General features: G+C 53.3%; 1 protein-coding gene across 1 annotated transcript in view; it reads right to left on the bottom strand.

The window, feature by feature from the left end:
- Positions 1-3,396: 3,396 nt before the first annotated feature.
- Positions 3,397-27,010, bottom strand: part of LOC134402336 (probable cation-transporting ATPase 13A5) — a 61,839-nt gene continuing 38,225 nt past the window's right edge. Inside the window, exons 15-30 of the mRNA XM_063131738.1 lie at positions 26,373-26,459; positions 25,577-25,733; positions 24,937-25,054; positions 20,731-20,855; positions 18,938-19,101; positions 14,177-14,284; positions 13,779-13,858; positions 8,833-8,875; positions 8,431-8,540; positions 8,018-8,114; positions 7,402-7,474; positions 6,662-6,836; positions 6,061-6,245; positions 5,523-5,611; positions 5,139-5,219; positions 3,397-3,615 (exon numbers count right to left, since the gene is read on the bottom strand). Coding sequence (XP_062987808.1) covers positions 3,415-3,615; positions 5,139-5,219; positions 5,523-5,611; positions 6,061-6,245; positions 6,662-6,836; positions 7,402-7,474; positions 8,018-8,114; positions 8,431-8,540; positions 8,833-8,875; positions 13,779-13,858; positions 14,177-14,284; positions 18,938-19,101; positions 20,731-20,855; positions 24,937-25,054; positions 25,577-25,733; positions 26,373-26,459 — 1,893 coding nt within the window. The 3' untranslated portion in view covers positions 3,397-3,414. The remainder of the gene's footprint in view (positions 3,616-5,138; positions 5,220-5,522; positions 5,612-6,060; positions 6,246-6,661; positions 6,837-7,401; positions 7,475-8,017; positions 8,115-8,430; positions 8,541-8,832; positions 8,876-13,778; positions 13,859-14,176; positions 14,285-18,937; positions 19,102-20,730; positions 20,856-24,936; positions 25,055-25,576; positions 25,734-26,372; positions 26,460-27,010) is intronic.

Below are 27,010 nucleotides of genomic sequence, written 5' to 3'. Positions count from 1 at the left end.
AGCCCGTGCTTGAACGATGGAGTCTGTCTCGATAACAGCAGCCCAGATGGCGGCTTTCAGTGCTGGTGCCCGGCGGGCTACAACGGATCCTTGTGCGAGATTCAGACCAAGCCACCAGGTAGAGACCGACCCTTCCTTCCTTCCTTCTTTCCTTCCTTCCTTCCTTCCTTCCTTCCTTCCTTCCTTCCTTGTCCTGTCTCCCCCCTGCCTTAGGCGACCTCTGCCCAGGCTGCCCTAGAGGAGTCCAAGCCCTAGAGCTTCTCTGCCAAGGCAGCTCCACCCTCTGACCTAGGCAGGATGTCCTCCACCAGGTCCTGCATTTTGCCAGAGGGCTTCCTGCTGCGAGCTCTGACACCAGCCCCCAGCAGTGTGAACAGCACTCAGGCTGAGGACCTCAGAACAGCCCTCAAGCTGGATCAGGCCCAGGGTCCGTCTCGCCCAGCACTCTGTTCACACAGGGGCCCACCAGCCGCCCCAGCAGGGGTGGGGGACCCCGAGCAGGACAGGAGCACGACCGCACCCTCCCCCTCGCGTTCCCGGAGGCTGGTGCCCGTGGGCGCGGCCCTGCCTCTGACGCTGGAGGAAGCGCAGAGCCATCGGGACTGGCGGCCGTGGAGCGCCTCCTCCTCCTCTTCCTGCTGCAAGAATTTCTCCTGCCCCCTTGTAAGCCCACCCAGAGTGGTGGCCCCCCCTACTTTGGGTTCCACAAAACGTGGGCTTGCCCCCAACCGCCTGCCCCCAGGGTGGCACCAGCGGCTTGGCTGGAGTCAAGGGCCGGGGTGTGTGTGGTGGTGGTGGTGGGGAGGGTGGGGGAGGGGGGGAGGGGGCGCACAGCTGCCCCCGCTGAGAAGAGCTCCCCAACTCCCTCACGTCCGTCTCCCTTTCTATCCCCAGCCGGCCCCTGCCTGCCCAATCCATGTTTGAACGAAGGACTCTGTCTAGATACCGGCAGCTCGGATGGTGGCTTCCGCTGCTGGTGCCTGGCGGGCTACAACGGAGCCTTGTGCGAGATTGAGACAAACCCCACAGGTAGAGGCCTTCCCCTGCCTTAGGTGGCCACGTGCCCAGGCCGCCCTGCCAGCCCCAGGTTCTTTGGCTTCCACAAAACGTGGCCTCGGCTCACGGCACAGCCTCTCTTGCCGCTTGCGGCCGAAGCTCTCTGCTCCGCCGAGTCTTCCGGCAGGGACAGGCCAGGAGGTCTTCCTCTTGTGCCAGGGTACAAAGACAGGAAGAAAAGCAGGAAGAAGACTCTTGGGGAGGGGGCCGCTCGTTGGCCTTCTTGCCGGAGGCCCTCTCCCCTGCCGAGGGGCGCCTGCGACTGGCGCAGCTGGCCCTGAGAGCGTGTGCCCACGCTACGTGGCTCTCAGCCCCTGCCTGGATCAGTCGTTTTAGCACGTGGAAAGGAGCGTGCACATTATCCACCTAAGTTGGGCAGGCAACAAGCGGCTCACGCGCGGCATACAACCCCAGCTGCCCTCACCCCATTCTGCATCCCCAAATTTTAAAAAACAAAACAAAATTAACAAGGAAGTGGAACCCACAGTGGCTACAGAGCACCAAAAGGGGCGAATTTATCTTCCAAACGAGCGGCTTTTAACCCTTGTAGTGCTTTGCAGCGCTAGGGAGCAGTTCCCCGCTTTTTCACTTCTTTTGTGGGGCGCCCTGTGCTCACTGTAGCCCTTAAAGAGGGCTATTGGGCGGTATAAAAATGTAATAAATAAATAAAATAAATAAATAAATTAAAGAGAGCAGCGCGAGGCGACCTTCTCCTCTGCGAAAAGGTGGCCGGCCTGAGGGGCTCCGCCCATTGACCAGCAAGCCCATTCCTGTGCAGCCCAGAGGGGCAGGGAGAGGCCGTCCTCCCTGCCACAGACCCGGCCAGCTCACAGCTCAACCTTCTCTCCTCCGGCTCCTCTTTGTCGCTTAGGTGTTCCCCCAACGGAGAAGCCCCGCATCGCCATCTACATCGCCATGGCCGTTGCGGCCTTTGCGATCCTCGTGGTGTTGATCGTCAGCACAGTGTTCTGCTTACGCTTTCCCAGGTAAGCCTCCCTCTGCCCAGGTGTGAAGGGTGCGTGGGGACAGGAGCAGGGTGGATTTCCACAGGCTTCTCCATGGCAGCGCAAAGGGCCCTTCCCAGAGGGCGGAGAAGGAGAACGCCGCTGGTTCTTACAAGACGCAGCCATGTGCGCCGTGCAGCTGCCCCTGTGGGCTTCCTCCATGCGGCATCGAAGTCGCAATGCCATGGGACTGAGAGGGGGGGGGGAGGCAGCGCTGGGCGCCATGACCATCAGCCTTGGGGCTCAATGAGGACCCACGAGAACAGTGGGCGGAGAGTGGGGGGGGAGAGACTAGCAGAGGGCCAAGGATGGACAGCTGAGGAAGCCCAGCAGGGACTGGGGGGGGCGGGCAAGGAGGACACACACACACACACGCTAGGGGAAACCTTGAACAAGCCACGGCCAGAGGTGAAGAGGAAAAGAGGCGCACCTCAGGGGGCCGAGGGGGGAGGCGCTCTTCTTCTTAGGCCACACCAGGGAACCTTCCCCCTCTCTACGCGAAGGCTCTTTTCTTAACAGGAAACGTCCGCAGAATCCCTCCTCGAGAGGAGCGCCTCTGCAGCCTTCCACGCCCTCCTCGCGTGCGCCACAAAACCTCAGCTACATGCGCAACCCGGCCTTCGAGGAGGACTAAAACCTACGGCTTCTGGATCCTTTCTGGGCACTCGGGTCGTACTTCCGGGGCAGGTTTTCCTTCTGCCCCTGTGATCCCGGCCTGCCCGCGGCGCGTCTCACTCAGAATAAATTGGAACTATTTTCCTGACGATTGCGACTGATTCCCGCGTTGTCCAAACTATTTCCTTATAGTCGCAGTCAAGCGAGATGCGCAGCGGTTGAGGCTTCCCCTCCTATCGCTGCCCCTCAAAAGCAGCCCCGGACCTCCCCCTCCGCCCGCCCCAGACGTGTCTATTGACTACAAAGAGCATGAAAGAGCGCCACTTAATTTTCTTCAGGAGAATAAATCAGAGCGAACTTTATTGTCCGAAGGTGGAGGCCGGCAGCACCTTCAGGGGTCCTCCAGTGCCCCTCTCCCCTGTGCTTAAGCAGCCCCGTTGCCGCTGAAAAGGAAGAGGCCCCTCCGGCCCCAAAGCTTCGTCTCCTTTCACTGGCTTCTGGCCGAGCAGGGGGCAACATCTCGTTCAGGCGCTGGCTAAGCCCTCGCCACCTGGCTAAACAAGCAGGGCCGGGGGGAAGGAGGGGCCCACCGGGGCCCGGCTGCCCATCTCACGCCAGGTGCTTCGTATCCGCGTTGCCAATGGGTTTTCAGGAAACGTTCCATCCCCCGCCGGACCCCGGAGTTAGCAGGTCCTCTGTCGATGGCCCAGCCCGCCCTCCGCCGCCCGCGGCCTGCCAGCTAATCGGCTTCGTCGTCTTCATAGATGGGGTTGATGTAGGCCTCGCTCCTTCTGGCTTCTGCAAAGTCCCTTCGGTTCACGGGGGGCCACGTCGCATCCCTCTCCAGCTGCCGCTGCAGCTTCCGGTACTGACTCGAGGAACGGAATCGGAACAGGGCCTTGATCAGCAGCCAGAGGCGGTGGTTCTGCAGGACAGCATCCTGCCAAGAAGAGAGGAGGAGGGGGAAACAGGGTGGGTAGGTGGGTGTCCCTGGAGTGCTGGTGTTTTCTCAGGGGGGCCCATCCGAGCGAGCGTGGACCTACACAGCCCAGGAAGGAGGTTCAGCCATGCTTTCAGGGGAGAGGGAGGAAGAGGAGGAAGACAACGACAGAGCACCGGAGGGGAAGCACAAGGACCCCCTTCACGGACCCTCGCAAGGACCCAACCTCTCGTCCACTCCCCACTTTCCTCCTTTTATGGCCAGAACAGTGCGTGTTTCTCTCCAACGGCCTGTTTGCCAGAGGTGTTTGCAGCCTGCTGTTTGGAATGGGATTCAGATCCTTTAGAAAGCCAGGGCTCTCCCTCCCCCTCCCCCCCAAAGAAGAATGCATTTCCAGCTCTGAGTTTGTCAGCTAAGTTGCAACACAGAGTCATAGAATAGCAGAGTTGGAGGGGGCCTACAAGGCCATCGAGTCCAACCCCTTGCTCAATGCAGGAACCCACCCTAAAGCATCCCTGACAGAGGGTTGTCCATCTGCCTCTTGAAGGCCTCTAGGGTGGGAGAGCCCACAACCTCCCTCAGTAACTGGTTCCATTGTCGTACTGCTCTAACAGGAAGTTTTTCCTGATGTCCAGCTGGAATCTGGCTTCCTTTAACTTGAGCCCGTTATTCCGTGTCCTGCACTCTGGGAGGATCGAGAAGAGATCCTGGCCCTCCTCTGTGTGACAATCTTTTAAGTATTTGAAGAGTGCTCTCATGTCTCCCCTCAATCTTCTCTTCTCCAGGCTAAACATGCCCAGTTCTTTCAGTCTCTCTTCATAGGGCTTTGTTTCCATCTTCTTTCTGCCTTGATTCCACTCCTCTGTTAAATAAAAACCCCTCTCCATGACTTGCAAGACAGAGCTTAGTCCCTGAATGGGCTTGATCGGCATTTATTTGAATGTGTCCTGCTTACATCAGCCTGGATGACAAAATCTGGAAGGGAGGGGCAGCTGGGAGGGATGGGGCTGTGGCAAAACAAGCCAAGCCCTGGCCCAGCCCCTTGCAGCAGAAGCCAAGGCAGCCGTGCCGGGATTGACCCCTCCTGCTTGGGAGCCACGGCCACCAAGCCACGTCCTGCAGCAGTACAGAGATCTGCACCAACCCGTTCACACCATCCCAAGGAGGCCTCACCACACTTCCCATTCTATAGATAGGGCGCTGGAAGGGCGGAGAGGCTTTGAAACTGGCTCCTCTATGTTAAGCACCATCTTTACGAAGTGCCCCCAGGTGAATGGTGCCCAGCAGTAGCAACTGGGGGTGGGCCTCCCCCTCCTGTCCCCTCGTGAGCCTCCACAGCACACCTGCCGGGCCCCTGTTGCTGGGCGGGAGGAGAAGGCTGAGCCTCGTGGGCCGTTCCTCAGGCCAGCCCTGCCCATTGCGTCAGCATCCCCTGCCCCAGTTAGCAGCAGCAGGGGGAGCGTTCTGCTCAAAGGGAAGGAAGCCAGTTTCCAGGGAAGCGAAAGAAACACATATCTGCTCACCTCCACAAAGAACGAGATGGCAAACATGACCAACAGCATAATCAGCACGTAAACCCTCCAGATGTTTGGGGTGCAGAGAAGCTGTAAGGAAAGGAAAGAGGTCCCAGGTGTTTTAGTCTGCCTCCAGGTCAGACCCTCCAGGTCAGCTGATCAGGCAAAGGCAGCTCTTCCGACCCCCATTCCCCGACCCCCATCCCGTCTGCCCCCCGTTCAGCCAGGCAAAGGGCACTTCATGGCCCAGCTGAGCCAACCCTGCATCTTGTGCCAAGCAGAGAGCATTGCGTTTAATCTGGCGCTGGTGGCCCACGTCCCGATGCCGATGGATGTTCTCGATCACAAGCTCCTGGATTACCTGCCCCAGCAGGTGTGGGCCTCCGCACTCACCTCCATCCCCCTGTACACAGCGTCAATGTCAGCAAAGAAAAGAAAAAGAGAAACTCCAAGCTGGGCGCACAGCAGGCTGGAGAATATATCTGGAGAGGCAAAAGAGGAGGAAGAGAGGCCAGTTAATCCGTTGGGACAAGGGCCCCTCTGATCTAGCCAAGCGTTGGGAGCCGGGAATTAAGCACACTGGACATTCGGAAGGGTCTCTGGCCACGGAGGCAGCCTCCTGCATGGCAGCCCATGCCCTCCACCTGGAAGAAAGCCGACAGGGCTACTAAAAGGAGCGCTGCAATCATGTACAAAGCGCTCGATGCATCTCAAGGGAATGCTATCTGCAGAAGGAGCCCTGTCCTTATTCCTCACCCCATCCTCTTCCACGTGTGGGCCGGGGTCCTAGGGCCACTTTTGTCCAGGCAGGCGGGCAGGCACTTGCTTGGCTGGCTGGCTGGCAGGGATGGGGCGGGGGGTGAGGGCTCTGATGCCAAAAGCCAAGAACTGGAAGGGCTGAAAAGGACGCAGCTTCCTCAGACGAACTTACAGTTGGTGTAGACGGGCTTCCTGAACGGCTTCCCCTTGGAGAAGACAAAGGCCACGATGATGCAGTTGACGGTCACAAGGGGCCAGAGGGTGGTGCCCTCGTAGCTCAACACGCCGTGCTCCTGGAGCGTGGAGTTGGCGGAGCCGTTGCCCAGGAGCAGGGGCTGGTTGCCTATGGGGCAACCGCTGGAAGAAAGAGGACGCCCGTGCCTGACTTCCTCCGCCTTGTCCGCTTGCGTCTCCCTGGCCCTGACCCATTTCTGCCTGCTCCTTGGCTGCTGCTACACCTCAGGGGCTCAGCTTGAGGCAGGGCTAAGCCCCAGAGCCTCTTGTTTCATCAGGGCCTAGCCCTGGGGAATTGCCGGGTGCCAATAGCAACCCCTGACCATGTGCAGCAAGACGTAAGACCCACCCACCCTGCAACCCTGGGAATAACGAGCAGGACGCTATGGGTTAGCAGGTGACCCACAGGGGAGCCGGAGGCCCAGCACCGCTCTGCTGAGCACAGGGCCGCCACTAGCAACCCAGGCCCGGAGAGCGTGCCTCTCCCCACGACAGGGGCCCCACTGGCTCCTTGGCCTCTCCTTGGACGGGGAGCTCACCTGTGACTGCGCAGCCTCAAGTACCAGGGCTGCTGCTTCACATACAGGAAGGCAAAGACTTGGGCGATGAGGGCGAAGCAGACGTTGAGGATGACGGACAGCAGCAGGGGGGGCGAGAGCAGCCTCCCAGGAGGGCGGTAGGGGGCCAGCTTGGGGTAGGCGTGGGTCAGGCTCACTGTCAGAGGGGAGAGAGCACAGTCCAGGGGAAACGGTGGAGTGCACGTTTCTTTAAAAAAGGCCCCTTCTCTCTCCGGTCCTACTCCCTTCGGCATCAGGCCCACACGGCAGCAGCTGAGGCGGCTGGGAAGGACAGCCGGCCTTGGGAAGAAACGGAGCCGTGGGGCAAGCCAGGAAGAGGTGGGAGGAGGGAGAGCGGTGAGGCCCCCTTGCTCCAGCGAGGGCTCTCCGAGGGTGGGGCCGGCCAGCCCCACTCCAAAGGGGCAGGTGGCTGCCAGGGTTGAGCTCAGGCAGAGGCGTCCTCGGGGGCCGTCCCACCGCTCTGGAAACCCCCACCCCCGGCCCTAAAAGTCCACCAGGGTTCCAACCCGTAGACCGTTCATGGCTGGGGCGAGGCAAACGTGGGCCCACTTTGGATCAAGGGAGAACTTTAGTGTCTCACAGCTGCATGCGTGACTTGCGTCCCTCTGGCCTTAGTGGGGCCCTGCTCCAACGTGCAGGTTTAAGGTGAGCGAGATCGCCAAAGAGAGGACCCGGGGCGGTGGTGGTGGAGAGCGGCTTACTTGTGAGACACACGACGAGGGTAATGCAGACATCTTGTATGAGGTACTGGTAATTCCCAAAGATCTGTATTTGCTGAAAGGATAAAATCAGTTCATGGCTAAAATTGGTTTTGCAACAGGGACACACAGACGGTTTCTCAGATTCGTATTTCATTGACACAGACAGGAGCAAAGGGCCGAACGGAAAGGGCAGCTCCTGATCCAGAAAACAGCCTCCGCCCACCCCCCACTCAGGATAGGGGGGTGCCAACTCTTCCCCCGGCCTTGCAGGTTTTCAAAGTAGGCCGGGTAGGGATGCTTTTGGAAGACACCCTGTCTGGGAAGCAGAGGGTCCGCGGGTGAGTTCCCTTCCAACTCTGTGTAAGCAGGCCATTTCTCAAAGGCACTCGGGTGACCATTCATAGGCTCTGGTGGGGCTTACAGCATTTTAAAACCTGCTGGACCTGTTTCCCAGAATCACCAGAGGTGTGTGTCCATCACAGGAAACAGTAACTCTCAAAAACGATTGTCTCTCTCCAATCTATGGGCTACTATTTATGAGGGGCAGCTGTCAGTCATCCACCCTTCAGCCCTAGGGGTGGATCTAGAGACATCAACTCAACCTGTACATACATACCCAAAAAAGCAGAGCGGCGCTGATGAACTGTACCATGCCGTAAAGGGTCAGGTATTTGAACACTGCAAAGGACGCCACGAGGGAGGCGCGGCCTTCCCTAGGGGGAAGAGAGAAGCAGACCCTCTGTTGAAAGGGGGAGGAAGCGGCTCAGGAGCTGGGAGCGCAACACCCAGCCCCGGAGAGAGGACGGACGGACGGCCGCGCCTGGGAGAAGCAGCCACGTGCCGTGGGGCCGGCAGCGCTGCTATCCCGGCCCTCCCACGGCTGCCTTGGAAGGCTCCTGCTGCTCAGGTCGGGCCACGGGGGCCAGCCGGGAAAGAGGAAATGGGAAGGGGAGAGCCAGGCACGAGGGAAGCAAGGTGGTGCTTTCCTGCAGGCGGAATGAGGTTTTACCCGAAACGTCCCAAACAGACCTTATGAGTTCTGGAACGCACTCAATGTTGGGGGTTTGGGAGGTGAAGGGCGAAGCCACGGAGGCCTCCTGCTCCGAAAGGGAGATCCCCGCGTGGGCCATTTTTAAAGCCTGGAGGGAAACAAACCAAAAATGCCACCGTTCATTTCGAAGGAAGGACAATGCCCTTCACAGTCCCTCCCCAGTGAGATGCAGGCAGATTTACATGTTCCTTTATAGAATCATAGAATAGCAGGGTTGGAAGGGGCCTACAAGGCCCTCGAGTCCAACCCCCTGCTCAATGCAGGAATCCACCCCAAAGCATCCCTGACAGATGGCTGTCCAGCTGCCTCTGGGATGCCTCTAATGTGGAAGAACCCACAACCTCCGTAGGAAGGGAAGTGGTGGTCTCATTACAGCTTACCCCACAATCATTGGCTCCATCTCCACACATCCCCACGTAGTAACTGGAAGAAAGGAGGGAACACAATTTAACAGCTCTTCCTTCTCTCTCTCTCCCCCCCCCTTCCCGCCCCCCGGCATTCTCAGTGATGCATGTAAACATACAAGGACACAGACCGCTCGCCCCAAACGTAGGGCTCGCCCTGCAGGGACTGCCAAGTCACCACGTCCTCTGCACAGATTATGGCTATCTGGCGCTCACCTAGTCCAGACTTGGAAACAGGCCCTGCAAAAATGTTCGCTAGCCTGCTGGGGGGGGGGGCGGGAGAGGGGGGAAACGGCAGCGGTCCGACCCTCCTGTAGCAGCCAGCCGCCTCCTTGGCTGGGCCCACGCAGCCTCTCTGTCAGGCCCAAAGGAGGGACGGGGCGCCTCAGCCCTTCTTCACCAGCCCACTCATTTGCCTGCACAGAATGCCTTGTTGCGCATGGCTACCAGGTGAGTGCATAACTACCAGGCTGACCCAGGCCCTAACTGTGAGCATGGTTTCACCGGGTCTCACTGGGATCGCAGGCCAGGAAGCCTTGTACTGCACTTTTCAAAAGGTCACAAGGTCCGCCTCGTCTTCTGGGAGGGAGCCGAGGGTTAGCAAGTCACACCTGCAGCGCTAACTGGATGGATCCCCACACCGGGGACTGACACTTAGTGGCTTCACTAAATCAGGGCTACTCCAAACATGATTTCCTAACATGGGCAGCACTTCCACACAGGAAATATATTTATTTGCTAAAATATTTCTATACCGCTTTTCAGTCAATTGACTCTCAAAGAAAAGTACAATACAAAATTTAAAAATAGAATCATAGAATAGCAGAGTTGGAAGGGGCCTACAAGGCCATCGAGTCCAACCCCCTGCTCAATGTAGGAATCCACCCTAAATACTTCTAAACCACAAAATGTAAGACATAACCTTGAAAGCAGAGCGAGACGTCGCCCAGGAATGAGAGAGCATTAAGGAACGCATTGTGTGTCTGTCAACAGAAAGCTAATCCAGAGAAGAATGCCTTCACTGCTGGGTGAAATTTGCAGGGCCTGCTGCCTACGACATGCAAATCGCTGGTCTATCGTCCCGTAGGACCACCACACACGGAAATTTCATGGTGTGAATTTGCACTGAGAAGTCAAAGCCAATCAAAACTTCCCAACAAATATACATGCGGTAAAAGAAATGCATGTTTATGTGGTCGTTACATTACACTTCCCTGGGAATTGGGGTGTTTGTCAGTTCTGGATGGGGTTGCTCTCCCTCTGAAGGAGCAGTTTTTTGGGGGGAGGGGGGCTTCCGGATCCATCCTCATCACCAGAGGTCCACGTGACCTCAGTGGCCCAGAGCGCCCGTTACCAGCGTCAGCTGGTGTACCAACTATGCCCGTTCCTGGATAGGGATAGCTTAGCCTCAGTGATCCATGCACTGGTAACGTCGCAATTAGACTACTGCAATGCATTCTATGTTGGGCTGCCCTTGCGCCTGGTTTGGGAACTGCAGCTAGTGCAGAATACAGCAGCTAGGACGCTCAGTGAATCACTTGCCACACCTGTCTTAAAAGAACTGCACTAGCTGCCTTTTAGCTACCGAGCCACATTCAAGGTTTCATTGCCAACATTCAAGACCCGAAACAACTCGAGACCAGGATGTCTAGCCTACTGTCCAGTCCTGACTTCCCAGCACTGAGGCTCAGGTCCCAGTAAGACTTTTACTGCAGTAATTCCAGTAATTGGCTTTCAGCCCTTACAGTCCCAATATAAATTAGCAGGGAAGAGATTACAATTAGTTCCTTAACCAGGGCCAATCTCTGGGTTTCCCAACCGCAGACTCCAATAGGCTCAGGTAATAGGTCTAAACGCGTTTATCGTTTCATCAGAGAAACAAGATGAGGAAGCTTTTCCGGTCAGAAAGGTGTCTCTCCAGCCACCGCAACCACCTGTTGCTCTCGTTTAAATACAGGGGAGCCCTGGCTGCTAAAGATCCCTGTCAAGGGAACCCAACTCCCAAATGTGCGCTATGCCTCACCGGACACCTCTGTCTCACCCTCTTGAGTTGACAACGCAACTTAGGCCACCGTCAAGGTCACATCGCCCGTCTGTGGAAGATGAGTCGAGCCCGTGCCCTGCGTCTCACCCTCTCCTGGCTTCGAACCGGGCGGGAAGCCTGGTAGGACTGAATGCTTCGGCACCTGGCTGGCCACGGCACCACAGGCTGCAGCTCTCCGCCACCCCCACCCCGGACAGGGACAGGTCTGACACAAACCATCTCCCACTATACATAGACCCAACTGACCCGAGGCCTTCTGAGGAGGCCTTGTTGGCCATTCCATGACCAACGGCGCGGTAACGGCGCATAGGCGGGCCTTTTTGGGTAGTGGCGCTCACCCTCTGGAACACTGTGCCACACGTGGGCCAAGAGGGGGGGGGAACTGGGGAGCTATAGATGCCTCTTGCAGACAGACCTATTTAGTCAAGCATTTCCTGACTTGCATTCGCACAGCGCGGTTTTACTGTCTGTGTAACATTTTTAATATATTTGTTATTTTATACTGTTTTTACATTGGCTTTATATTGTATTTAATAGGGATGTGCTCCGCTCCGATTAGGAGCGTAGAAGCAGTAGCGGATTGGCCTGCTCCGCCTTACCCAGAGGCGGAGTAGGAGCGGACCGCGGACCCCCTAGAAGCAAGGCGAAGAGAAGTGCCCATTTTTCGGAGCTCCGAGTTCAGGCGGAGCGCTCCGGTCGCCATCTTGAAAACATTTCGCCATAGGATTGCATTGCGGCAAATAATCGCGCATAACTACGTTGTTTTTGAAGCTATCATTCTGAAAATTCTTGTGCACAGAGAGTCGTGGATGGGGGTCATTTTGAGACCACTCTCACCTCTCTGCGTTGTCTGGGTCGCGGGCTATATTTTTGTGAAAATCGGGTCAACCGCGCGGCTCAAACTGCGTTTTCGGCTTTTCGCCCATAGGATTGCATTGAGGGAAAGAAACGGGGATAACTGGGGGGGGTTTAAGCTATCGTTCTGAAAATTCTTGTGCACAGAGAGTCGTGGATGGGGGTCATTTTGAGACCACTCTCACCTCTCTGCGTTGTCTGGGTCGCGGGCTATATTTTTGTGAAAATCGGGTCAACCGCGCGGCTCAAACTGCGTTTTCGGCTTTTCGCCCATAGGATTGCATTGAGGGAAAGAATCGGGGATAACTGGGGGGGGGGTTTAAGCTATCGTTCTGAAAATTCTTGTGCACAGAGAGTCGTGGATGGGGGTCATTTTGAGACCACTCTCAACTTTCTGCATCGTACGGGTCGCGGGCTAGAAGTTTTTTAAAAATCGGCGGGAAAAATACCTTTTTCAAAGGGCTGAGGGGCAGAGTCAGCTCCCGGTCATGATGATCCCAAAGTTGGAGGAGGGCATAGGCAAAACGGGTAACTTGGGATTCTGGGAAACTTCTCTTTCTTCATCTGAACGGGCTTTTCCCCGTGTTTTTTAAAACAGTAGCCCCACCAAATGCACAAACACAACCTGAAATCATATACTAAGCCAAGAATAAGAGATAGAAACACAGCACTGCTCCCCACCCTAACCTTGGTGAACAACTGAATCGATGTGGTGCAAGGGGATGAGCTCCCCTAGGGCATCTCATCGTGGACGTGCCCCCACTCTCTCCTGCACTGGAAGGCCATAGAGCCTTCCAAAGAGAGTAAAACGGTGGAGCAATGCCTATCATGAGTTGAAGTGAATGGTCACTTTTCAGTGGTAGAGCAATGCCTGTTATGAGTTGAAGTGAGCGTTTTACTTCTTCTCAGAGCTGTTGGTGGCTGTCAGTGTCTTGAACTGGCAGCTACTTCCCCCTCCCCCGGGCACGTCCCCCTATTGCTGGTAAAAGACAGATATAGCCTTTTTAAAAAAATTCTTCTTGCTGTTTATTGAGCAACACTGCTGCTTTTAATTCCACCCCTCCTTTGTTTATTGATTGATTTATTCCATTTTATATGCATTACTGGCTTATCCTTGGCTCACTTCCTTATGCCCCCAGAAATGCCAGCTGCATGCCTGCCTGCCTTCCCTCCCTCCTCCCCTGCCCACCTCGCAGGGATGTTGTGTGTGGGGTGCCCGATTTTCAAAAATTCGCCAAAAATCAGGGGATGATGGGATTGCTTTGAAACTTGGCGTGCGTGTGTATATCCCCATGAGGTGTCATGGTGCCAAACATGAGGTTTCTAACTTGAACAGAAAAAAAGTTGTATAATTTTTTAGCTTTCAATGCAAGCCTATGGGGGGGGGAAACGGAGCTCTGGATCCGGATCCGGAGCTCCGGGCGGAGCGGAGCGGAAGTGGGCGGAGCGGGGGCGGGGCGGAGCGGCCCGATCCGGAAAATGGCGGATCTGCAAGTGAAGCGGAGCGGGGGGTCCGTGCACACCCCTAGTATTTAATGTAGTTTTATATAAACTGCTCAGAGATCTTAGGATTTCAAGCTATATATATGAGTAGTTTATCATCATCATCATCATCATCATCACCATCATCATCAAATTGCGCCACTGAATGGTATTTTCATCTAGGAAATGCTGCCCAGATAGAAAATTCATAGTGTGTGATTAGTCCTAGTAATGCTGAGAAAGAGAGAACCCATCTCATAGAATCATAGGATAGTAGAGTTGGAAGGGGCCTAAAAGGCCATCGAGTCCAACCCCCTGCTCAATGCAGGAACCCACCTCAAAGCATCCCTGACAGATGGTTGTCCAGCTGCCTCTTGAAGGCCTCGAGTGTGGGAGAGCCCACCACCTCCCTAGGTAACAGATTCCATTGTCATACTGCTCTAACAGTCAGGAAGTTTTTCCTGATGTCCAGCCGGAATTTGGCTTCCTGTAACTTGAGCCCCTTATTCCGTGTCCTGCATTTTGACAACATGAGACCTACTCCAGTTTCTGAAATTCTTCAACAAGGCTGGACTTCTGCCCGGGAGACATCCTGGCAAACACTGTTCCGTTCACAAGTATCTGCAGAAAGGAAAATGCCTTCGATAAAACAACAACAACAACAGTTGATTAAAACTGCAGCTCTTCCAGCAACGGAAAGCCCAGTCCTTGATTCATTGCTTGCAAGGAGGCCCCGCAGATTCCAGTCTGCTTAGGATTCAGGATTCCAGTCTGCTTAGGATTCAGGATTCCAGTCTGCTTAGGATTCAGGATTCCAGTCTGCTTAGGATTCAGGATTCCAGTCTTCTTAGGATTTTACACCAGATGTAAAAGAGAGCAGCAGCAGCAGCACAGCAGCAGCATAGGGCCCCCGCCCTCACCGCTTTCGCCACAGCTTACCTTTGGCAGAACATCGTTGAAGTATTTCACAAGGACGTGATAGGAGTTCCCATTCAAGGCGAAGTGGAAGTCACTGTCGGGCCCGTCCTCAATGGTAATTTGGGGATTCTGAAAAGTAAAATCATTAAGAGCGTCATCACAAGGGGGAAAATGGCGTTTGCTTACCGTTGCACGTGTTTGTCCCTCATTACTTTCACTCTTGAAAGAGGAAGTAAAGAATGTGCATGCAACCCATTCGGTGGGCTGTTTTAATCCCGCTGTTTCTCCTGCACGCAGCAGGAGATAGCGGCACCTTCCATCTTTAAAAATAAATCGGATTTACTGGGGTGTTTTTTTGTGGCGTGAAGAAGGCTAGAAGGGGTGGGAGGCAAGTGGGAGGCAGACGACATCATGAGAGGGACCCACGAAAATCTGTGAGTGCCCAGCGACGAGCGCGCAATAAAACGCTCGCCTGGTGGAGCTTTAAGAATCACACTGCAACTTGAATCTTGTCTTTCCACTGTTGCATTCATTTACAGTTGCTGGGTTAATTGCACCCCCACCTCTTCAGTGGACTCAGCTGGCTGCTTTTACAATGACTTGGATTATCCCTTTCACCAAAGCATTCCAGCACTTACAACTTATTTATTTATTTATTTATTTAAACTTGCCAGAGTTGTGGTAGAAACTGGGCTGACAGCTGTCTGTTCAGGGGAGACTGAAATGGCAAAATACCTATTGCAAGAGACAGGCGTTCGGCATGTTACCAAGATATCATTCAGCACTTCGTAATCCTCTGAGAACAGTAAGACTTCCCCAGCAGCCAGCCAGAAGAGGCAGCAGCAACTTGTCCAAATGGTTAATGAAGAAAAGCAAACTGCTAGATCCAATCATGAAGACTCACGGAGGCATTGAACACTGGGGTGGGTGGAGGTCACCACTCACGCGTTACGCTACTCTTAAGGAAGTTCTCAAAAATGACAGCCGCGAAGGAAATGCTAATTTATAGCAAAATCCTGACCACATCCACTTGGCAGTGAGTCTCACTGATTGCAAAGGGATTTACTTCCAAATAAGTAGGCTTAGTATTGCAACCGAGATTCATTATTTAAACACAGGCAAGTTGGTAAACATGGTGTTAAGAGATTCATGCCAACAGGGAGTAGCTGAGAATCCTACCCTGGTGCTGCCTGTTTGGGAAAGGGCCTCACTCCGCTTCCTGGCTCCGCGGTTTCCCATTCTGAGACCATCTCTCCACACAGCTATTCAGCGTTATGTTGCTGCTGCTGTTGTTTATAAAGCTTTACTTGGCATCTCTGAACTAGGATGGTGTAACTCAGGAGTACGCAACGTGGCGCCCTCCAAATGTATACCAACTACGCCCTTATCTGGACAGGGATAGCCTAGCTACAGTTATCCATGCTCTGATAACCTCTCATCTAGATTACTGCAATGCGTTATACATGGGGCTGCCTTTGAAAACGGTCCAGAAGCTTCAGCTGGTACAAAACAGGGCAGCCCGTTTACTAACAGGGACTGGCCGGCGAGATCACATTACGCCAGTCCTTTTACAACTTCATTGGCTGCCAGTCCAGTTCCAGGCCCGATTCAGAGTGCTGGTATTGACATTTATTCAATACCAGCACTTGTTATTCTCTCAGTATTTTAACACTTAATTTTAACTTAAATTTAAATTTTACTGTTTTAACTCTGTATTTTAAATTTATATCAATTTTGCTGCGTGATTTTTATCCTGGTTATGCTTTTTATACTGTATTTTGTATTTGTGCTTTTAACCTGTCGGTTGTTTTATTATGGTTTTAATTTTTGTGAAACGCCCAGAGAGCTTCAGCTATTGGGCGGTATAAAAATGTAATAAATAAATAAATAAAAATAAATAAATAAACTACAACTCCATCATCCCCAGGCACCATGGTGAATGGTCAGGGTTTATGGGAGCTGAAATACCCAGAGGGCACCAAGTCACCTACCCCTGATCTGCTCTCCACGCAAGTGTGGTTCTAAACATGTCTAATCCCAGGAACTCTGAGGGAGCATCGCTGAGATCATAGAATCATAGAATAGCAGAGCTGGAAGGAGCCTACAAGACCATCGAGTCCAACGCCCTGCTCAATACAGGAATCCACCCTAAAGCATCCCCGACAGATGCTTGTCCAGCTGCCTCTTGAAGGCCTCCAGGGTGGGAGAACCCACAACCTCCCTAGGTCACTGATTCCATTGTCGTACTGCTCTAACAGTCGGGAAGTTTTTCCTGATGTCCAGCTGGAATCTGGCTTCCTTTAACTTGAGCCTGTTATTCCGTGTCTTGCACTCTGGGAGGATCGAGAAGAGATCCTGGCCCTCCTCTGTGTGACAACCTTTCAGGTCCTTGCAGAGTGCTATCATGTCTCCCCTCAATCTTCTCTTCTCTTCTCCAGGCTAAACATGCCCAGTTCTTTCAGTCTCTCTTCATAGGGCTTTGTTTCCAGGCCCCTGATCATCCTGGTTGCCCTCCTCTGAACACGCTCCAGCTTGTCTGCATCCTTCTTGAATTGTGGAGCCCAGAACTGGATGCAATACTCTAGATCCCCACCCTGTGCCTATCCCTCCTCCACAAGCAGGAAAGACTGAACCAAGCCTACACACACACACACACACACACCTGTGCCCCCTCCCATTAACACACCCAGAGACTATTTACACCTTTCAGTTACCCTGAGGGTGTTAATCAGAGGTTTGAATGAAGAACAGACTTCCTAGATAATTAGGGGCCCTTGACCCTTGGGCATTCGACAGGGTAGGCAGGGGGATGGTCCTCCTGACATAAGACAGACATTAAACACACATAAGACACACATTAAACATAAGACAGTTTAAAGAAAACACGTAGAGGGCACTGGGCAGCCATGATGGCTGGGACTGATGGGATCTGTAGTCTAAACATCTTGGGCAGGCTTAGAGTAGGCTGGGCTTCAAAGCAAAGACACCTCCCTGCTACACTTCTGGATTCCTGCATTGAGCAGGGGGTTGGACTTGATGGCCTTGTAGGCCCCTTCCAACTCTGCTATTCCATGATTCTATGACAAAGCACGCCTCTCCGAAACCGCTATTTGTACGTCAAGAGTTGTGTCTCTTGGCGCCAACAGCGCCTCCCCTCCTGATGAGAGCAGTTGTGCCAGAGAGGCATTTTCTGTCAGAAGGGAGGCAGGGAGAGAAGGATGTGGTTCACAAGTCACGCTAAGCCACGCTGGGTTGTCACCATCGGTGGTGCAAGGTGGCTGAGCATAACATCCAAACCCAGCGCAGCTTTTCGGTTGTGGGATGTGCTTCCCAAACAAGCCACCCTGAGGACCCATGGCTTGTGCTTGGGTTGTTTAGGGTGGCTTGTTCTCAGCGTGGCTTGTCATGATGTCTGAACCCAGCAGAGTCACTTGGATTGTTGGCAAGAGATCGCCCCCTGGTGAAAGCGGTGGAAAATCCTGCTGGCTGCTCCATGCTGTCTCAAACACAATATCCCCTCTCTTGAAAAGACATTAGTCAATTCAGTCCCCCTTGAAATTTGCATATTTTTAGCAAACCTGCTCACTGCTGGCAAGACGCTGTATTTGTCAATTTGTTTTTAGCTGTGTATATTTACTGTTTTTATACTGTATGCTTTCATCTGTACACTGCCCTGAGATCTTATTGATATAGGGCGGGAAATAAATGTTTTAAATAAATAAATAAAGAGCTTGTCAATTTCCACCACTCCCTCTGCCCTGGAAGTGTGTGTGTGTGTGGTGGGTGGTGGTGAAATTGACAAGGATGGAACAGAGCCCTTTGCTGGCCTAAAGGAAGTGGTAGGAGGAGAGGATGAAGGACAAGGATATTGACAAGAGGGGAATTTGCCTCTGTGGGGCTACATAGCGGACAGGTGAAATCACGCTTGTGCAAGATCACCAATACATTTTTTTAAAAAAGAATTATGACATCATTTGCACAAAATTCAAGATCCCAAAATAAAATTAAGAAATGTGCAAATGGTGAAACCTGAAAAAATGTGCAAAAGTATTTCTGGAATTGTGGGTGGGTCAGTGGGAGGGTGGGAAATGCCACAGCCCACTGCCACTTCCCAGAAAGGAAACGCTGCAGAATCCCACCAGGCTTAAATGGAAGGGAATCACCAGCACAGGACACCCCCACTTCTGAGCTTTTCCCTGGCCAGGCAAGGTCATTTCCCCAGAGTCAAGGGCCTCCCGTGTTCGCTTCAGTGTTCATCTACTTGCACTGGAACATCAATGGCCTCCTGGAGCTCCTGCACGGACCTTCTATCTAGGTAGGACCAACAGGGCGTGGCACCACCTGGAGGGCCGCCTTCACAGTGCCAGTTTGCTGCCACTTTGGGAAGCCCCTGCGCTTTCGCTGCTGCAAGGGTGGTGGCGGGTAATCCCGACACAAGAGGCAGCGCAGGCTTTCTGTGGGCCATTCAGCTCGCTGGGCCCGCCCCCTGCCTGGCTTCTGGGGACCAATCACAGGTCGCCATCCACCTGGGAATGCCACTGCCTTGACGCCAGAAGGGATGTGGTGACCTCGCTCCAGCGTAAAAAGTCGGGGTAACTCCCTGACTTCTAAAATACGCAACTTCGCGGGAAAGCCCCACGGTGACTGCTGCGTCGTATAACCGGAGTAGCGCCACTGCGTAGCCACCACAGGGTTTTTAAAACTTACAGACAGCCCCCTGCACAGAGAGCTCCTCTTCTGGTCAAAGGCATCTTCTAAAGGACCTTGAGGACGCCGCCTTACCTGGACCTGCTGCATGCTTGCATGCTCGTCCTCCATCAGCTGCCAGGTAATGGACGCTGGATCGGGCTCATCGGGCTCACTGGCTTCCACAAGGATGATTTTGCTGCTGCTGGGGATCATGCCAGAGTTCTTGGCGACTGTGATGGCGGTCTGGAGGTTGTCACCTGGAAGAGGACGGCTAGGTTGGGGTTTGGTGGTGCGTTGCCAGGGCCCACTGACCTGCAGCCCACGGCAGGGCTCTCCCACCCTAGAGGCCTTCAAGAGGCAGCTGGACAGCCCTCTGCCAGGGATGCTTTAAGATGGATTCCTGCATTGAGCAGGGGGTGGGACCCCATGGCCTTAGAGGCCCCTTCCGACTCTACGATTCTATGATTCTAGGATAGACCTTAGCTTAAGAAAACAAAAAACAAAGAACTAGCGTCTTCCCATCTATCCTCACATCAATCTGTGAATTGGAAATCAGATAGGTAACACCTCCAGAATAAATGAAAACAAAGGAGCTTGTTCCTTTCTTAAAATAACAGCAAAATGGGTGGGGCATGTGTGGGGGGAGGAGAAATCTTTATAGTATTCACTTGATGGACTCTCAATATCATAGAATCATAGAATAGCAGAGTTGGAAGGGGCCTACAAGGCCATCGAGTCCAACCCCCTGCTCAATGCAGGAATCCACCCTGAAGCATCCCTGACAGAGGGTTGTCCAGCTGCCTCTTGAAGGCCTCTAGGGTGGGAGAGCCCACAACCTCCCTAGGGAACTGATTCCATTGTCGTACTGCTCTAACAGTCAGGAAGTTTTTCCTGATGTCCAGCTGGAATCTGGCTTCCTGTCACTTGAGCCCGTTATTCCATGTCCAGGTACAGTCCAGGATCCCAGGAACGACTCGGGTCCTTCTGCCCAGCCGGAGGGACTTTGGGCGTCTGGGGCTGGGCACAACATGGCAAAGCGGCGGTCAGCTGCTGAATTGGGCCTGCTATTGGAAGCCTCGACTGGAGATGAGTCCTGCCTTCTTTCAATCCTTTTCACGCCCACTGATGCCAACTAGAGCTCCCCCACGTTGTTGGGAACAGCTGAGGAATCAGCCTTAAAACTCCACAAGCTACAGACTGCTGCCCTGCCCGAGTTGGCTGGGCCTTTGCTAAGCCTGTTTTCATCACAGCCTCAGGCTGCCAGAGGCATCATCGTCAGGAGGGTCTGGGCAAGCCTGGGGAGAAAAATCCTGAACGCGCAGCCTGGAGCCACGGAAAAGGGGAAAGAGGCAGTTGCTGAGGGGAGGGGGGGCAGGGGCGAAGGAAATTCATGGAGGAAAGTTAGTGGGGTGGAGCAAATGTAGGAAAGGGGACAGGGCAGTTGAGGGGCTGGAGATTAGGAGGAGGAGGAAGAAGAAGAGGAAGAAGAACAAGAGGAGGAGGAGGAGGAGGAGGAGGAGGAGGAGGAGGAGCAAACAGCAATTGTGCATAAGGCAGCAGCATGCAAGGAGCAGGCAGTGAGACTGAAGCGGCATTTATGCAGTTCCCACGAGGACCTCTGGAACTAAGGAGCGGCTGCAGGAAGCCAATGCATGCCAGCACCAACATTTCCAGACAGGCTCCTGCACACTGGCCAGCTGCTCAGAGCTGTCCTTGGCTGAACTGGGGGCATATTGCCAGCCGGGGTCACAAAGCTCAGGGCTGTCCCTGGTCATAGCCAAGGCCCCTCTGCAGCAGCCGTTCTTCCCTCGCCCCTCCCAGTGTGAGGTCAGAGCAGCAGCAGCAGCGCTGAGCCCCCCAATTCCAGATGGGCCCCTCAAGGGTACCTGTGACCATCACGCTGCGGATGCGGGCGGCGCTGAGTTCCTCCAGGACTGGCATGGTCTCCCTCTTCAGCCGATTCTCCATGACCAGGAGACCCAAGAAGGTCAGGCCAGACTCCATCTTATCCCTGGGAAAGGTCAGAAGGCAACAGGCAAAAGTTACTGACGGAAGCAGCTACTCAATGGGCTGGGAAGATATAGAAAGTCCGAGGTCCTCCAGGGACTAGCTCTGTATTAGTCCCAGAGTGCAGGACATGGAATAACGGGCTCAAGTGACAGGAAGCCAGATTCCAGCTGTACATCAGGAAAAACTTCCTGACTGTTAGAGCAGGACGACAATAGAACCAGTGACCTAGGGAGGTTGTGGGCTCTCCCACACTAGAGGCCTTCAAGAGGCAGCTGGACAACCATCTGTCAGGGATGCTTTAGGGTGGATTCCTGCACTGAGCAGGGGGTTGGACTCGATGGCCTTGTCGGCCCCTTCCAACTCTGCTATTCTATGATTCTGTGATACTCTGGAGTAGGGCTTTAAGACTGCTGGCCCAACCGAAAGCCATTTCCCCTCTGTGACACCCAAAGGAGGCTCATTTCCAAAGGCTGCAAAGCTTGGGCCTTTTTCGCTTAGCAAAACTATGAGTAAGGGGGCAGGGACTTTAGAAAGGGGAGATTCCCCCCTCCCCCTTACTAGAACCCAATGGAGTCATGCGATGAAACCGAGTGATGGGAGGTTCAGCACGGATAAAGGACGGGCTTCTTCACACAGAGCAGAGTTAAACTATAGAATTCGCTATGAGAAGATGGAGCGACAATCACCAACTCAGACAACTTTAAAGGGGGATTTGAAAAATTCATGGGGATAATTGCCAGTGGTCATGATGGCTATATTTTCACTCCAGGACTGGAGGCAATGTGCCTGTGAACACCAGCTGCTGCGGAACGAGAGTGGGAGGATGCTGTGGCGCTCATGTCCCACTTCCCACAGGCACCTGGCGGGCAAGAGGGCAAACAGAATCCCACAGCAGACAAGCCTTTGGTCTGAGCTGGCACCAGGGCTTGTTGGATCCTGGAATGGATCTGGTTTTACTTTATTCCAGTGCTTTAGAAATGCCTAATGGCAGAAGACATGAAGAAATATGAAGAAATGCTTTCTAAATGTCAAGGCCACGGCCGGACAATGCAATTGTTGAATTACTGGCATGAGATGATTATTCAATTAGTCAATTAGTGGCTGGAATGACTGTACAGTTTTTGCCCTGTATATATAGCTGTGTACTGTGGATTTTTATTACCCCCATCTTTACCCCATCTGTACTGCTACTGCTGTGTATCTGATATGATCGTTGTGAGTATACGTGTGATGCTGTAACTAATTTATTCAACCAAACTTCTGTGCCAGTAAAGAAGCTTTGTTTTAACTCAGCCTTCCTCAACCTGGGGCGCTCCAGATGTGTTGGACTACATCTCCCAGAATGCCCCAGCCAGCTGGCTGGGGCATTCTGGGAGATGCAGTCCAACACATCTGGAGCGCCCCAGGTTGAGGAAGGCTGTTTTAACTTAAGCGAAGTGTCCTGAGCCTTATTTTGAGTCTTTGCTGCATTCCTGCTGAGAGACGCTTCTAACTCTGCTTATCTTTGAGAAGAGTTAACTTCCAACAGGGCTCTGCTTAAAACCATCAGAAGAGCCCTAAGGCTGGATCAGACCCAGAGTCCATCTAGTCCAGCGCTCCGTCCACACAGCGGCCGACCAGCTGTCAACCGGAAACTCACAAACAGGACATGGGTTCGCTTGGCACCTACGTTGATTTCTTTCCGTCACCAGCTGAAGACCTTTTAATTTTCTCAGTATTTTAACACCTAATTTAACTTAAATTCAAACTTTGCTGTTTTAATCTCATATTTTAACCTATATCAATTTTTGCTGTGTGGTTTTATCCTGGTCGTGCTTTTTATATTGTACTTTGTATTTGTGTTTTTAAATTGTTGGTTGTTTTATTATGCTCTTCACGGTTTTAACTTTTGTGAACTGCCCAGAGAGCTTCGGCTATTGGGCGGTATAGAAATGAAATAAATAAATAAATGGGTGCAATGGCACCCTCCCACCCATGTTCCCCAGCAACTAGTGTATCCAGGCTTACTGCCTCTGATAATGGAGGTAGCACATAGCCATCAGGACTAGTGTCTAATGTTTTAACTAAGCAACTTAAATCACAGAATCACAGAATAGCAGAGTTGGAAGGGGTCTGCAAGGCCATCTAGTCCAACCCCCTGCTCAATGCAAGAATCCACTTTAAAGCATCCCTGACAGATGGTTGTCCAGCTGCCTCTTGAAGGCCTCGAGTGAAGTTTTTCCTGATGTTCAGCTGGCCAGAATCTGGCTTCCTGTAATTTTAGCCCATAATTCCATATCCTGCATTCTGGGATGATTGAGAAGAGATCCTGTCTCTTCTTGGTGTGACAACTTTGCATTGGTTTTCCTGCACATTGCAGAGGGGTAGACTAGACGGTCACAGAATCATAGAATAGTAGAGTTGGAAGGGGCCTCTAAGGCCATCGAGTCTAACCTTGTGAGCAACACATAGCAACGCCTGGCACCCCACCGGCTCAGGAAGGGATCAGCATCTCACCAGGCTAGGAGGGGCCACGTGGAAGCTGGCAAGAGGGTGGCCAGCGCAAGCGGGGAGAGGTCAGATCTCCAAATTCCACGGAGGCCCGCCACCTCCAGCCCCTTCTGCAGCACAGGTGGAAGCAGTACAACTGATGAGGAGATTCATCCGATGTGTGCCCGTCCTTTAGACGACGTCCGCCTCCCGCTTGTTTTTCCATCGCAAAATAGACCCCTTTTAATGCGCCTTTTAAAAAAAAATGGAACGTGCCCCAATCTCCTGCTGTGTGCAGGAAAAGCAGCAAGATGGAAACAGCCCCTGAATGGGCCACGTGGTAATGAGGGACAAAAGTGGAGGAGGAGAAGCGACGGTAAGGAAAGGCGATTCCCCCCCCCCCCCCCGCGTGATGACCATCTTCATTTCTGAAAGGCTGCATTTGAGTGGCGGACGGACGGGCTATAAAAGTGTGCTTGCTGCGTATGGGGGCAGGCAAAAACGTCTGATGGGAAACTCATTCTTTCTTTTTACAGTTGAACACAGCGCTGACTGGCTGGATCTCGTAACAATCAGAAATCCACCTTCCCTCCCCCATTGTTTTTGAGAGCACTTTTAAGTTTTCCTTTAAAAAAATTCCAAAAAACCAGGATTTCCCCCCCAATAACAAACACCCACAAACCTTTGCGAGTGTGGCTGTATGACCCCATGTTGCCTTGAACAGAAGGAGAAGGTTCAGGGAGGGACGGAGTGTGTGTGTGGGGGGGCTAACGTTTATGGCAGTGAGCTGAACTGTTGGCTCTTATGATATTGTCTCTCTCTCTCTCTCGCTCTCTCAGCAGAGTTGGCAGGCTGCAAGCTGAGGCTCATTTGGATTACTGCAATGAGTTATCCATGGGGCTGCCTTCGAAAATGGTCCAGAGACTTCAGCCGGCACAAAACAAGGCAGCACGGTTATCAATGGGGACGGTCCAAATGAGTTCACACTATGCCAGTTTTTTCCCAGGTGCACTGGCTGCCTGTCCCGCTCTGGCCCGATCCAGAGTGCTGGTGTTAACATTCAAAGCCCTAAACGGTTTGAGACCAGGTTACCTGAAGCATCGCCCGCTCCCACGTATACCTGCCCAGCTTCTAAGGTCCTCTTTAGGGAGCCCCTGCCGTAAGAGGTGAGACAGGTGGGGACCAGCAAAAGGGCCTTTTCTGCTGTGGCCCTCTGGTTATGGAATGAGTTCCCCTAGAAAGGTTCACCTGGCGCCTGCATTGGGCTCTTTCCGGCACCAGGTGAAGGACTTTTTATTTTCCCAAGGGTCTTCGGCGTTTTAGAATTCCAGTTTTTAGTTCGGTGGTTTTAAATCTGCTATTGCATTTTCATTCTCTGCACTGCTGCTGGGTTTTTCTCTGGTTGCACTTTTATACTGCAATTTTAAGCCGTTATATTTTATACTGTATTTTACGCTGCATTTTGTAGTTTTAATTTTTGTGAACTGCCCAGAGAGAGCTTTGGTTATTGGGCGGCATAGAAATGTAACACATAAATAAATGCATGCAAGACTTCTGAATACCTGGCTCAGACAGGCCAGCATTGGTTACAACTGAATTTCTACGAGCCTTACCTGTTCAGGTTATCCAGGCCCATGCCTTTCCGCACAGAGAGCTCCTTGTGTGCTAGAGCAATGACTCGGAAGCCTTGCGACGTGAAGCATTTAAGCTCCTTTTCGAAGTTTGTTGGAACTGAGTGGGAGGAAGATATTCCAGTGAGAGAGAGAGAGAGAGAGAGAGAGAGAGAGAGAGAGAGGCAGGGCCCTGGAATCAAGGGGAAAGTGTTTACCCGAATGTAGACCCAGGAGATTCCGATTTAAACAGAAAAGACGAGGGGGGTGTCTTCACGGCGCTGCGTCACCACCCCGTTCCCCTAAAAGCCCTGAGGCTTCACAGCTGTGGGGTGGGAACAGTTAATCCCCACAGCAGGAGGGAGCGTGGGCTTTCTGGTGGCCATTCGGCTGGCTGAGCCCACCCCCTGCCCTCTGCCCGGCCTTCCCGCGCTTCCGACCATCTATCAGTGGTCGAAATGTGCCTCCGGAAAGCCCCCAGCGAGGCCACTGCTGATGGGTGAGAAAAGACGGCAGTGACCTCGCAGCGGAGCAAAAAGTCACAGTACATCCCCGACTTTTTAAATGCGCCTGAGGAGAAGGAATGAGTTTCCTGAGCCAGGACCCCACCCTGCATTTGGCATGCTGGTTCATTGTCCCGTACCGGTCATTGGTTTGCAAAGGCTGGCCACCAGCTCCGGGGCGCCCTTCGTGTAGAGGTCGTAGGCGTCCTTCCCCAGTTCTTGTGCGATGACGGACATCCTCAGCAGAGAGGAGGAGAAGGGGAACTGGTGCAGAATCGCGATTCCTTCCACGGGAGCCTGTGGGTGGGTCAAAACAGACCGTTCTTAACTGGGCATCTCCACGGAAGCTGATGGTGCCGCCGCCGCCACCACGCCTGGCCACCCGGGGATTCCGACTGTGATGGCGCCGGGCAAGCGTCCGATAAGGCAGAGCAGAAGGGTTCAATCACTCGAAAGCCGGTCTGCATTTGTCCTTCAGCTCTGACCTGGAAGAGAAGCGGCAGGTGGGCCGGCCTCGCCACGCCTCACGCCTCAGTTTGCCCTGCAGCCTTTTCATCTGCTGAGCCCTCCGGCCTTTTCAGCCGCCTGCACCAACTTCCCCCCTTGCATTTCTGCCTTCAACCTTCCTTTCTGAATTTTTCAGAGGAAGTGATTTCAAAACCGGTCAGCACCTACTGGGATGCTTCCCAGCAGATTGCCTTTCCTGCCTGTCACAGTCAGAAGGGGGCTGCTCAGAATCACGGGGCAACATCACTCCTCTTTGGAGCCTGGCTGCACCTTCCCAAGCTGCCCTTTCACTTAACCCGAAGATGCTGGACGTCCAACGCCAACGTTAAGCGGCCAGGTGGCCAGTTTTCGCAGAGGCGGGGGCTTCAACCAGAGCTGCTGGGGCAGCGGCCATTCAGGGGTGGGGGGGGGAGGTGCAGTGCATTGTACCTGGGAAGCGGCAGGTCCAGGCCTAACGATGACACAGGTCTGTGGGGCACAGGCGTTATCGACCTCTGGTCTGGACTCTTCCATCTCCTTTAGTGGGGAAACCAATACACACCATTATTGGAAGACGTTCTAGAGAATTCCTGGTAACTTCAGCATATAGCCAACTTGGGGTGCACGTGATGTGGATTAGGATGTGGAGCACAGAATGTGGGCGCAAGGAGGCTGCCCTCCACTGTGCCAGACCCTTGGTCCATCCAGCCCAGTATCGTCAACACTGACCGGCAGCAGCGGCTCGCCAGGGTTTTTCTTGCCCTACCTGGAGAAGCCACAGATCAAACCTGAGACCTTCTGCATGCAAAGCGGGGGGGGGGGGGTCCTGTTCCACGAAGCCACGGTCCCTCAGCACTCTCATGTGAATGATGCTGCGTGGAGAACACAGCTGCCTGAAAATCTATTTCTTTGTTTGTTTTACTTTGAAAAGGGGGCAAATTTCTAGCCCTATAAGGCTGAGAAGATGGACCGGAGTGGCTGGGCAAATGCCGGCTTTAGAAGAAGAAAGTAACAGGTGCCTTCAACTAAAGGCATGTTTAAATGCATAAGAAATTAAATGCATAAGGAAGAGGTAACATTTCCAGTGA

Source organism: Elgaria multicarinata, chromosome 8 (genome assembly GCF_023053635.1).
Source record: "Elgaria multicarinata webbii isolate HBS135686 ecotype San Diego chromosome 8, rElgMul1.1.pri, whole genome shotgun sequence".
Taxonomy (NCBI): domain Eukaryota; kingdom Metazoa; phylum Chordata; class Lepidosauria; order Squamata; family Anguidae; genus Elgaria; species Elgaria multicarinata.
The sequence above is the reverse complement of the archived record's forward strand: the minus strand, read 5'-3'. Positions and strand labels throughout refer to the sequence as shown.